Source organism: Lycorma delicatula, chromosome 1 (genome assembly GCF_047948215.1).
Source record: "Lycorma delicatula isolate Av1 chromosome 1, ASM4794821v1, whole genome shotgun sequence".
NCBI lineage: Eukaryota > Metazoa > Arthropoda > Insecta > Hemiptera > Fulgoridae > Lycorma > Lycorma delicatula.
Genome location: NC_134455.1, coordinates 294,692,462 through 294,706,978, shown reverse-complemented (window position 1 = coordinate 294,706,978; position 14,517 = coordinate 294,692,462). Strand labels below are relative to the sequence as shown.

The 14,517-nt window shown below is 30.8% G+C and overlaps 1 protein-coding gene across 2 annotated transcripts in view; it reads right to left on the bottom strand.

Annotated features, from left to right (window-relative positions):
- LOC142333005 (uncharacterized) overlaps positions 1–14,517 on the bottom strand; it is a 69,501-nt gene that overhangs the window by 38,036 nt on the left and 16,948 nt on the right. For both annotated transcript variants that reach the window (XM_075379780.1, XM_075379773.1), the window contains exons 4-5: positions 11,395–11,554; positions 4,872–4,927 (exon numbers count right to left, since the gene is read on the bottom strand). In XM_075379780.1, the coding sequence (XP_075235895.1) occupies positions 4,872–4,927; positions 11,395–11,554 (216 nt within the window). The remainder of the gene's footprint in view (positions 1–4,871; positions 4,928–11,394; positions 11,555–14,517) is intronic.

Here is a 14,517-nt window from a genome sequence, read left to right as displayed (position 1 = left end):
TTAACAATGTACTATAATGTAATTTTAGATAACATTCTTTATATAAAAAAAAACCGATTCAATCAGTATTTTTGAAAATGTAATATTAGATTTAATTTGGTTGTTGTAAAAAGCCGTTTTAAAAGTAATTTATATGCTCTTTGAATAATGTTCAATAAATGCAGTAATTACTTTCAATATTGGTCTGAGAATTAATTTTACATAAAATTTTTGAGATCTTTTTTGAAGGTAATTTATTTTTTTTATGAATTAAAATATATTTTAATAAATAATATAATAAAACATGTAACAGTATTAGAAATGTAGGCATTGAAAAAGACATTTCTAAGCTTAGGTAAGGACAATTTTATAATCCTTAAATTAATGACAGTCCAGTTAAAAGGTGCTTTATAGTATATATGTAGAAGATAAGGAGAACTGAGCTACTGATGACACCAATAATACAAAAATGGGACAAATGAAATTATGATTCAGAAATTCAAGCTGAAATCAGCAATTCATTCACTATCAAAAGTCAAAAATGTATTTTAAGTGCACTTGGTCTTAATCTACTGCAACATTTTACAGATCCTACAATTTGAAAACTACACAGCCCAAAAAGTTATTTTGCAGACATGTTGCTGCTAATTAGCTTAAAGTAACAGTAAATTTTTAAATAGCACAGCTATTCTTATTTTCAGACACTGTAAATAGAAAATAATTTTTTAATTCTGACTAATAATCTTTTTTAAATTAATTCTGGGTTTATCAGTTCTGTTAAAAATATATTTACTACCCCACAACATAAAAACATGATTATTTTTGCTAATGAATTTAGGAGGTATAAACTTATTCACAGTAAATACATTTTCTGGTCTCTCGAGAGATAATGAAATTATGTCATCTTATCAAATTTTACTTGATAACAAGTAGTATGTTAAAACATACAACAAATTTTAAAAATTCATAATAGGGCACGGAAGTTGATTTGAAGTCTAAACAGAATAAAGAAGTTCTAATTCAAGAGTAAACCATGAAGTGAAATATGGATACTCTAATGAAATATTGTGGTTTCTATGTTGAGAATGTACAGAAAATTATGGTACTAGAAAACAAAGAGTTGATTTATTTTAAAAGTAGCCCAAAATTCTTTTGTACAAAACGGTTATACTCTATGAAAAATTATATTACACTAGATTAAAATAAGTAGATCCAAATAGACGCAAAAGCGTTAATCACTTCTACACGATATAAAATCTTAAAGAAAACTTTATTAAAGTAATAACTGAAGGATTACCAAATCCTCTAATAATCGTAGGTATAACTATTATATGAATGCATGAGATACAACTCTATTGTGTTGAACATTAGTTCATTTTTAATTATTGATCCTGGTTATATAGAGCGATTCAGGGAAAGGGGAAATTTGTGTTGGTAGCCCTGGGCAAGGGTCAGTACTGAATAACTTATGGAAGCCAGCTCAGGGCATCTTGCCATTAGTTATCATGGATAATTAGAGTGGTCCAAAACATGCTTTTGGCATCAAAGATTATAAAAATGACAGAGTAAAGGCTGTGAGTACAGAATTATGTATCATCATCAGATATACAATTAATACATGAGTAAGTAATTTTGATAAAATAGGTTCAGCAATGAAAAATAAACCTCCAGCCAGTTTTATGTGTTCTGTTCATACACCAGACAATGTCAAGGCTGTTTGAGCTGCTGTCATAAGAAGCCCACATCATTCAATTCATCAAGTCAATTGTTAACAATTGCATAGTTCAAGTGTTCTAAGAATACTATTACAGGTTTAATCTTGTTTAGTAAACAAAAGTTTTGTTTTTGGGCATGAAAGAATCCTAAACAGCTGTACCCGCACCTGCTACATAAAAACAAGGTTACGAAACAATGTGGTGTGCTATTTTCAACGTATGGCATAATACATTTTTATTTTAAAAATATATTACAGAAAACGAGTACCACCTCACGACTACTATCATATCAGATCAATTCACCATGCTGAAAAACTTTGTTGCACAATAACTGCAAGCATTTCCATAAATTATTGACAACACTTGGTTTGAACAAGATTTTTTTTTTTGAGGGCGAAAAACGTCTGTATGTTATCATCGCCTGGATTTTTTTTTTATGAAAAAAAAATAAAAAATTTAAAACTAATATAATTTAACAAGGTCTGAGATGGATGTAAAAGGCCCATTCTCAGATAACAAAGATTAAAATAAAAAATATATATATAAAAGTTAAAAAACATAAAAACATTAACATAAAACTTAAAACTAGGTTAAAAACTAAAATAGTATAATTAAATAAAACTTAAAACTAATACAAATTATATAATAAAAAATTAAAAGTTAAAAGTAAAAATTAAAAAGGTGAAATAAAACTTAAAGCTATTATTTTTACAGACTCACAACTAACATCACTAAAATCTTACAACTAACACAAAGTTTTTAAAACATTAAAAAAAAACTATATAAAATTTGACAAATTCCAATAGGGAGTGTAAAAGGCTCCCTACTCGGATAACAAAATCAGAATATAAAACCACAAAAAAAAAATTTTTATATTAGATTTTTTGTATTAACCCAGCACTACGCAAAAACAGAAACATCTGATTTAAAATTTTATTATCGTTGCACAAGACACCACGGATGTTTCTGAGAAGTTTAAATTTATGATGCAACGCCGCATAACATATGCAATCCACGAGTATATGGCGTACAGTCATGTCATGCGGCAGTTGCATCGTGCGCATAGGGGTGCGTGTCCTCTTGTCATCAGGTACTCGTGTGTCCTATCTGCAATCGACAGAGGACTACTTCCTCACACCGAGATTTTCTACATGAGGAGTCCCATGGCAACACAACAGAATCTTTAATCTGCCGGAGTTTATTATCTACGGTAGCCATCCAGACAACTTGCCACTTTGATATTAGAGATTGTTTTACATAATTCCTATTATGTTTGAATAATTAGTCAAATTCTTTGGTTTAAGTTTACTTTTATTGATGTTAAAATTATACTGAAGTATACGAATGTTAAACAAGACATGATTGACAAGATTATTATTTTTATTATTGATTGCGCAATTATTGTAAAATTAACTGATGATCTAATATTATTCATTTGATTAAGAAACCTGACACATGATGTGGGCTCATATTAGCATAATTTCAGACCTAATCATATAGCTCCTTCTTCAATGACTTTACTATTAGCACAGTGCTAATAACCTGTCTTAAAAAAAAATATCACAAAATCCCTTTACATTATTAAGAAACAATATATTTGATTTACTTTGAGTTTATTCATTTAATAAACTGTTTTTTGTTAAATTATATGTTTGTACATTTATTACTGTTCAGGTGTATTGAAAACTCCTTGTGTAATGTATAAAAAAATTATATAATGTGGAAGATGCTCTGCATTTCCATAAGGCAAGTTGGAAAAACTGATCCTGGTGTTACACATAATACTTGCAAGTTTATTAGAACTGCCTAAAAGAGTAGATAAAAATTCACCCACAGATTACATATAGGCGGCATTGCGTTCACGCTACATGAAAAAGCATTATGCAAATTTTTCAAATCACCTCACAGTAAAAGGACAAACATACTAATATAACCACAGCATAGCACACAATGAAAACATATCAAATTTAAACAATGTATTAAACGATCAAAGAGTAAACCCAGATCAAATAAAATACATAGAAACGAGCTATGTATAATTTATACATAGAAACGAGTGTTTTCAAATCTTTTTATATGGTGGGTGCCACTTTCAATAGTCCTTAAGTACCTCCAATGAAGAAGTAGCAATTTAATTACAGTTCTGAATGGTCTTACTGACTGGTGGAACATATCAAGTCATTTTAAGTAAACCTTAACTACATGTGTTTTATAAAAAAAATAATGCTCTGAATTTTATTCTATCACTTAAAAATCTTATGTATAAGAGATATTCTACAAACATTTGAATTCATTAAAAAAAAAATGTTATTAATGTTACATACATTAATTCTGGTACAGAAAGTGTACATGGTAACTGAAGATAAAATTCCTAACATCATGGTTACTATTGCATAAGGATTAAACTTAAGGAATTTCTCAACACATTCTCCCTTTGCATTACTAATTTGATTAACTTTTTTTAATTACTAATTTAAATAGTAAAGAATGTTTGTCTCAATACTCAAGCCAATCCTGCGACTGAATTTTTCTCAATTCATAGTTTTGGATCCAAAAAGAGGCCATCAAGGATGGAAAAGATTTGACACTATCTCACAGAAGTTTGGTTTGCAGTAATGTATGCTACATTGTATAACTCTAAACTGAGGAGAGACTGATAAATTGGAAATGGCTGAAAGGAAAATACTAAGAAAGATACTCGTACCATGGAAAACTAATGAGGGTTGGAGGTTACAGAAGAACAAGGAACTCTACCTAACAGTTGCCATTCGAAAAAGAAGATTGGCCTTCTACATGCTAGAATGAATGGAAACAGATTGATGAGAACAATTTTTGAGAACAAAGAAACAAAATAAACATTAAGTGGTTCACACAGATGAAAGAAATCCTTTGAAATTTTATATGTCAAATATCATAAAACTACTACCTGTACTCCATTTCTCACAATTTCTATGCACTATTATTCTATTTTTGTAGAAGAAATAAGGTGAAAAATTCCACTTCTCATAAGTTGAAGATAAACTGTTTCTAAACATAAATGTTTAAAAGAATTTCTTTTTCAAATGACTCTTAGATTCATGTCCCAAAGTGACACTTTTTAAATCACCTGTAAAATTTGTTTAAGAAATAACTTTATGGAGAACAAATATAAGTTGAGTGTAATTAGAAAATACCTACAATTACTTACATCCATAGGCTCAATAGATTGCAATTTAATAACACCTTCAGGTATTCTAAAAAAAAAAAAAAAATTATAATAAAAATAAAAATGATTCCATTACACTGGTTGAATGATTTTTGTAACATTAATGAGAATGCTCTTTTAAGTGTTTCATTTTACTAGTTATTAAAATATCTACTTGCAGAAATATCCTACCACAACACATTTCTGAATACCTGTTAACCTGTTTTGAATTACCTGGAATTGTTTACAACTGGCTTTACTTGGTATTCCGAATGCATTCTACGAGCCTTTAAAGAATATGGATATTTCTTTAAAGTTTATTTTGATTCTGTCATGCATACAGTCAAGTGTCTTTTGGTGATTCTGTTATATTTTATATAAAGTGGCAAATTCTAATAGTCAGTGTTACAAAAATTCCAGCAGATAAGTTTTGTTATATATGTTGAAGGTTTATTAAAGTCTAAGATTAGATCTATATCTCAGTAAGTCAAAAAAGCCTACTTTTTACATTTTAAGTGACAAATTGGGAGATCAAGATAAACATTTGGGATTCTCATGTTTGTTGTGTGAGATGTCACGTAAATCTAGTGCAGTGGATGCATGGCAAGAAAAATTCTACACTGTTTGCTGTTTCTATGGTGTAGAGAGAAACTTCTGACCATGTGTTTGCTACTTCTGCATTACTAAAACAAGGGGTCTTCAAAAAAGTAAAAGGACAAAACTGAGTATCCAAATTTGCCTTTAGCACTAAGGCCTATTCTTCACAGCCAGGAATTACCAACGCTGATTGGACTTTTAAACTTGGACTATGTTATATTCAAAGGTTCAAATTCTAGTAAAGGCAGTTACTTTTATACAAATTTTAACTGCACATCATGAATACCAGTGTTCTTTGGTGGTTGGGTTTCAATTAACACATATTTCAGGAACGGTCAACCTGAGACTGTACAAGAATAAACTTCATTTACATTCATACATATAACCCTCATTCATCCTCTGAAGTACCTTACGATGGTTCCGAAGACTAAATAAAAAAAGAAAAAGGATATTATGTATCCCAATGATTCTTATTCTTCATCAGGATCTGATTCACAACTTCCTGAGACTACTAGTAATAACCCTACGTTTTTACCAACCACCAGTGAGTCTCATTTACTATCTCAAGATGAATTAAATTATTTGGTATGTGACCTGGGTTTGCCAAAACAAAAAGCTGAACTTCTTGGTTCCCCAAACTTCAACAGTGGAATCTGTTAAATAAAAATACAAGTTTTTACCAATTTAAACATTTAAAAAGTGTTTAAATTGGTAAACACAAATTTGAACATTTTTAAAATGGTGTTTAAATTGGTGCAAAAAATTTATCAACTTTCTGATAAAGTTTTTGGAAACTTTACCAAAAAGCAGAATTTAACATTTTCAAGTTTTTACAAAATGGAAGTATCGCTATGCATCTGATACTGATGGTTTAATGAATGAACTTAATATAGAAAAATACCTTCCAAGTGGTGTATTTTCATAGATTCATCTAAATTCAGATTAAAAGCAATCTTGCTTCATAATGGAAATGAAAAATCATCTATTCCTTTAGCTCATTCAGTGACAATGGAAGAAAACCGATAACTTGGCTACCATACTAAATGAAGTTTAGTTAATATGAACATAAGTGGTATATTTATGGATGTTTAAAAGTGATAGATATATTGCTAGAGTTTCAAGGGGGTTTACAAAGTATTGTTGTTTTTATGCCTATGGGACAATTGGGCAACACAAAAATATTTCATTAAGAAAGATTGACTTCACAGACCTTTTTTTGAACCAAGTACTTCAATATAAGGTATGCACCCTCGTTAATAAAAAAAATTGCTTCTCCTGCCTCTCGATATTAAACTTGGAATAAAAACTTTATTAAAGCTATGAACAAAGAAGGTAATGGTTTAAAATACTTAAAGAACTATTTTCCCAGTTAAGTGATGCAAAACTAAAAGAAGGCATCTTTGTTGGATCTCAAATAAAAAAACTTTTAAGCGATCCCCTTTTAAAATAAAAATTAAGTGACAAGGACAGTGACAAGTGACAAGCTTGGAACTGTTTTCTAAGTGTAGTGAAGGTATTTCTGGGAAATAAGAAAAATTAGAATTATAAAATCCTCATATGTGAGCTCTTAAATACCTATAATTACTAGGATGTTGCACATCCTTAAAAATACATGTTTTTCTCATTTGGATTTTTTCTGGGAAATTTGGGTGCAGTAAGTGACAAACAAGGAGAAAATTTTTACCAGCACAAGTCAATGGAAACACGGTACCAGGGAAGCTGGAATCCATCTATGATGGACGACTACTGTTGGTTTTGAGAGAAAATTTTACTGAAGACAAGAGAAAAAGTGGACTATTTTGTCATTGAACAGTACCTTTATGCATCATTATATATTTTTTATTGCATATAGTCATTAACAAAATGTCTTTAATTAGATTTAACATGTTTTCAATGTAAATATATTTTTTATTCAATATACATTACAGTGTAAAAATATGTCGTCTTCTGCTTTTAATTAAACCCCCCAACCTCTGTAACAAAAAAAAAATGTACATGTTACAAACTGTACATGTTAAAATAAGTTATTTTCATCAATGTTACCTAAAAAAAAAAAAATTAAATCTGTAAAATAGTGTAATGGGAAAACTTACACAATGAAAAAAAAATATTGATGATGAAAGTTTAATTTTAATCTTAAGCACAGAAAACTTACTAAGAAAGTAAGAGTAGATTCTTTTAGAGTAGTATCTTGGAAATAAAAAGATGTGAAATAAGGATGAAATATAAACCAATCGATGACAGTAAGTTAAATAGTTTAATATTCATGGATACCAGAAATTAGTTTCCATGATCACATAAGTTAAAAACTGATTTACGGGCTTCCAATTTCACTGGGTAACAACAGTTACCAGACTGCCACAACTACAGATACCACTATGCAGTTACCAGATTTTATAGTGCATTACTATCAGAAAAGCTGCCTTTGAAGAAGCATCTTTTTTTCCTACTAACTGGGAAAAAATTCTTTTGTATCACATTAAACCCTGTTTTTTTTTATGATTCTTAACAGTTCACAACTCAGTTCTAGAAAACAAACTGGAATTAGAGAAAATAAAATATGTTTACTTGCTAATGTAATTCCAACAATCCATGCAATGGTTATTTTGTTAATAGGTCAAAATATTAAGAATAATTTTAACTATCATTTTAAGTATTTAAAAAAATTGTTAAATACTTTGCTGAAACATATTGTACTTTGCTGAAACATATTGGCCATTTAAATAAAACTGTTAATTTGGCTTTCAAAAACATCTTTCCAAGTAACTGAGTTTTTTAACAGTATTATCTCTACTTGTACATAAGTCTAAACAAAAATGAGGAGGAGAAGAGGTAGTAACAGAAAACAGAAATTGCAGCCAGCATCGCTAATGTTAAGGGGAACAACTGTTTACAGTGCCCCACAGCCACACAGTTGGACAGATACACACGAGTAAAATGCTTGAAATGTATTTTCGAGTATGTGCCTGAATAAGTGACTCTCATAACAGTAGGAACTTCCAACTCATATTGTTAATAGAAATTCTTCTTTCCATGAGGAAAAATTAAGTTGTGGGTTATTGGAACTGCACTTCTATGAAAATAGCTGAAAAATAAGATATTTTTCAAAATTTTCTATATTCCCCACAGATGACTTTCAACAAATAAATTGACTCTTGAATCACACAGAAAAAAACAATGTTTAATGTGATACACAGCTCAATTTTTCCATCAAGTGCTTCATAAGATGAAACTCCTCAAAGACAAGCTGTTTTATTTGTGATAAATATTATAGTAATTATTTACTGAAATTGAGAACAACTATGAGTAATTTTTTGCCAAAAGAAAACTAACCAGTTTATCTTTTGCATTATGTTTTAGTATATTTAAAATTGTGCAGTACAGAAACTAAACATTTAATTAAAAAATCAATATTGGATCTGTTGCATCAATATATGCTTTATAAAATTTGAACTCTGATAATATTTATGTATTACATGCATAAGAGGTTTAAAATGAATCTTAAAATCTGTATAATTGGGATTATTTAAACATACTAACATGCATAATTAACTTTAAAAAAACGACTGGGTCATCAAATAAATTTTTAGTTAAGAGGTTATAAGAAAAACAACTAAATATCACTGTAGTTTAAATCAGTTTAACAGCAGATATGACCATTAAAATTAACAAATGAACCAAGCACTTAAAAGCATAAACAGAAATTATAACATAAAGATCCTGGGCAAAACTGCTTTCTTTGCAGTCTGATTGTTTCAAAAAACTGAACATAAGTAGCAGTATTATAAAAATAGAAAAATTAGTGTAATAAGGGTAACATACATTATAAACTAAGCTATGATTAACCATGTCCTGTAATCTACAGGACATGGTTAATCATAAATAGTAGTTTCACTGCATCTTGTTGGCATTTATTAATGGCTAATAATCACAGTAGTCAATGTGGATTTTTAAAAAAAGAACAATAAAATAAAGTGTTATTTTATACAAAATATAGAAGATTAACATTCTGCTTTTATGGGTAGGCTTTATAGACCTATTATAAAAATAGAACAACACAGATTTCATTTTGAGTTTCTTTTATTGAGAATATATTTTCATTAAATAGCAAAAATGTATTGAATATAGAAAGGAAATGCACCTTACCTTACTGTTGACCTGAAAAAAGCCATTGTCTGATGCCTCATGTTAAGCTTTAAGAACTTATGAAGAAGAGTAATAACAGTACAAAAAATATTGTAAATGTTGTAAAAGGCTTGTGCAAGGATTCCAAGAGTAGTGCGTACAGGAAGGAAGTTTTCTGAAAGATTTTTTTATGACAGGATTTAAACACTTTGATGTCTCTTCCTAATACTTTTTAAAATGTATCTTAGTATATTTTGGAAAAATGGGAGTAGAAAATGCCAATTAATGGGCAATGAAATGGATGACAGAATGTTAAAAAGCTTACTCTTTACTGATGATCAAGCTATCACTGCCAGCAACAGGGATGACATTGATTACATGCTGCAGAAATTGACAGAAAAATTCAAGTGATGAAGCTGGAGATAAACTTTCACAAAAAAGAATGTGTGCCTTTTACTATTCCATGATAAGTTGCAAAAAAAGGATGGTGACAAGTAAAGAAAATTTCAGGTTATTGAATGTAGTTTTTCCATCCGAAGGCAGAGATAAAAATAAAATACTGACAAAAACAGTCACGGAATTAGTATATAAAATCATTTTTATGGGACAAAAATAAAAATAATATGAAAAAATTATCTTTTAGACATTCCTTGAAAACAGTGTGAACTATGGTGGCGGCGAGATGTGGATACTACCAAAAAATTTAGGGTGGCATTCATTAATTTTAGTAATGGAGTATTGTAGAAGAAGCTATGAAGCCTCATTCACAACATATCATAAATACAACTATAAATGAATGTTAGAGAACTTCTTTTAGTTTCTGATCAAAAAACACAGTTTAACAAGTATGGACACATGGAAGAATTGGCGTTATCATACCAATCTTGAGGATAGTACCCAGTTAGTATAAAAAGGCATTGAAAGACTAAGGAAGGGATGGCAAAATCATAATTGTCAGTGCAATGGAGACACTTAAAAGAACAGGAATGACAGGTAGACAGAGGTAGTTACTTTTATATGGATTTAAATACAAGATTGTGGATACGAGTGTTTTTTTTGTGGTTGGCTTCCAATTAACTACACATCTCAGGAATGGTCTACACCTTTGATTGTGCAAGATTACACTTCATTTACATTCATACATATCATCCTCGTTCATCCTCTTAAGTAATTCGTTACAGTGGTTCTGGAGGCTAAACAGAAAAAGAAAGAAGGTACATGGAGACCAGTGTGGAAGCGGCTATTAACTCTATAGACTTACCTACAAAACATAAATTAAATTTCCTAAAATGCACCTATTCTACATTATTTATAGATATAAAATTCTTTTTTTAATTTGTTTCAGTTTGCTGAAGATTAAAATGTGTGGTATATATCAGCTGGCAAATTATACACTACTGTGAAATTAAATCATTTTTATCTTACTTAAAAAAGTAATTCAACATCAATTTAAAATTTCAAAAATATAAAACCTTTTAAAAGAATAATATAATTCATGTTTATAACATCTAAACCACTCTGAAATAACTGTACATGAACATGTTCAATGTCAACTTTCATTAACACAACTATATTTAATCTTGATTTATAAAATTAAACTACTTTCTGTGCTTTCTTTATCCTGTTTTTAACAAAGAATGACAAATTATCTAAAAAAATCAGTGCCAAGGATAAATTATTTCAGATAATTAATGTACTACTAAACCTGAAAACATATTTAAGTTTTATATCAATAAAATACTTTCTTACAATACTTTCTACAATAGCTTACCAAGCTTGCCCAGCTAAACTTACCCAGCTTCTTGACATAATCTTATAAATAGTAGAGTAACAAGCGTAGCTCTATTATCAACTTTTAATTTCACAGTATGTCCACAAATTAGAGATGGACAGATATACCAACACAACTCATGGAATGGGATAAAGTGTGAAATTCTTATAGTATTAACACTATCTGAAATAAAAAATAATTACTTTATAATATTTTTACAATAAAATAATAGGAATAAATACATTAAAAAAAAAAACTCTAAGAAGCATTTTATATTACCTAACAACATTTTTTAATGAGTAACAGTTGATTGAAGTTATAAAGTGTAGTAAAAATAATTCTGACTTATAAAAGAAAAAATAATGTATTTACAGAATAATATCTAAATTTTATTTTTTTCCAAATTTTTTAAACTAAGAGAAGGCATTTCAAGATTGTAGAAAGGGACAAAATTATGCATTTATTTTTTTGCTAAATGTTTAACTAAATAAAAAGATTAAAAAATCAATATTTTATTTTTGACAACTGTAAATGACTTACACCAGTTCAATGTCCCCTGTTCAATAACCAGAAGAATACAATGCATGAAAACAATTGCAGTGTTTCAAAACAAAATTTACATTTATTAAACTGCACAAGCCCAATGATACAATTTTTATACTTTGTGTTTAATAATGCAACCATATCATATAATTGAGAATAAAAAAAAATGTATCATGCCAAAAAGACAATTTAACAAAATAACTATTGCATACTTATAAAAAAGGAAATATGAGGTGTGTGAGAAAAGTAATGACATTAGTAACACTGCAAGGGATCTGGAAACGCTGTGTCTACCCGTCTGGCCTAGACCGGTTTGTTCATCCCTTCCACATGCTCAGTACAAGTTTCAACTCCATTCAGCCAACACATTATTTTTGACAGCGCCATCAATGAAGTTGTGTTTTTGTTGTGTTATGAAAACGGAGCATCGGAATTTAAAGCAACGTTGTGCAATCAAGTTTTGTGTTAAACTTGGGAAATCCGTAAGTGTGACCTTTGAAAAGTGAAACAGGCCTATGGGGAACATTGCTTATGGGAAACTTGTGCTCTTGAGAAGCAATTTCCCCATAGGCCTGTTTCAACTGTTGATGCTGTCAAAAATAATGTGTGGCTGAATGGAGTTGAAACTCGTACTGAGCATGTGGAAGGGATGAACAAACCAGTCTAGCACAGACTGGTAGACACAGTGTTACCAAGCACAAGTTTTCCACTGGCACAAATCATTTTTGGAAGGCCGAGAACACGTTGAAGATCAACCTCACTCAGGGAGACCTTCAACTTCAAAATCTGACGAAAACGTTGAGCGTGTGAGGGTTCTTGTGAGATCAGACCATCGTTTAACAATTAGGTTGATGAGTGAACAGTTAAATTTAAACACTTTCACCGTACATCAAATTTTGACAGACAATTTGGACATGCGAAAGGATTGTGAGAAATTGGTGCCGAAAAACCTCACAATAGAACAGAAAGACAACCGAAGAAATGTGCATTGAACTTCTTGAGAGGATTGACAATGAACAAGAATTCTTCAATCGATTGATCACAGATGATGAATCCTGGATATTTGAGTACGATCCTGAAACAAAGTGGCAAAGCGAAGAGTGGCACACTTCATCATCTCCTCGACTGAAAAAATGTCGAATGAGCAAATCTAAGAATAAAACTATGCTGATTTGCTTTTCTGACAGTAGGGGTATCGTGCATAAAGAATTTGTTCCTCCAGGATAAACTGTCAACAAAGTGTTTTGCAAAGGTGTCCTTGAAAGGCTCAGGAAGAGTGATTCACATGAGACCAGACATTTCAGACAAGTGGATGCTTCATCATGACAATGCCTGCCTCGTGTCATACAGCCATTTCATTTCCATCAGGGAATTTTTGATCTCAAAACAGATTCCTATAGTTCCTCAACCCAAACAACAAATAATCATTGGCCTAAACTCGTTAATAAATAGAATAAGTAAAACTCTTTAAAAGTAGAATAAGAGTTTTTTTTTGTCTTCAGCCATTTGACTGGTTTGATGCAGTTCTCGAAGATTCCCTATCTAGTGGCAGTCATTTCATTTTGGTATACCCCCTACATTCTATATCCCTAACAATTTGTTTTACATATTCCAAACAGTGCCTTCCTGCACAATTTTTCCCTTCTACCTGTCCCTACAATATTAAAGCAACTATTCCACGAAGCCTTAATATCTGGCCTATAAGTCTGTCTCTTCTTTCAACTATATTTTTCCAAATGCTTCTTTCTTCATCAATTTGATGCAACACCTCTTCATTTGTCACTTTATCCACCAATCTGATTTTTAACATTCTCCTATTGCACCACATTTCAAAAGCTTCTAATCTTTTCTTCTCAGATAGTCCGATTGTCCAGGCTTCATTTCCATATAAAGCTACACTCCAAACATACTTTCAAAAATGTTTTCCTGATGTTTAAATTAATTTTTGATGTAAACAAATTATATTTCTGAATGAAGGCTCGTTTCGTTCAACATTTTATATTGTACCTGCTTCGTCCATCTTTAGTAATTCTACTTCCCAAATAACAAAATTCTTCTACCTCCGTAATCTTTTCTCTTCCTATTTTTACATTCAGTGGTTCATCTACATTATTTCTACTACATTTCATTACTATCATTTTGTTCTTGTTTATTTCCATGCAGTAGTTCTTGCGTAGGACTTCATCCATGCAGTTCATTGTTCCTTCTAAATCTTTTTTACTCTCAGCTAAGGACCGGAGACCAGGTCCTTGGCCAATCCGACCAAGTCCTCTAAACAACCTCCTCCCAGTTGCTCCATCGCTAAACTAGAGAAAACTACACCAGCTGTGTCGCCAGGCACTACGATCACAGCTTGTTTGAAACTACCACCTGCTACAAGACCAGGTGAGCGTCCAACTAGATCTTCCTCGACCAGACCATCTATTCCGCAGCCCACTCGAGGAGTCAAAAGTTAAAAGCTCCTATTGACCACCGGCGAGGTCGAAGCGAAATCGCTTCCTGAACCTGCTAGAGGATCCGAAACTTATCTGGCCTCACCAACTATGTAAAGGGGACACTGACAATGCAAAGGAAACGTCCTTATTCAGCCGACGGTGGCACTA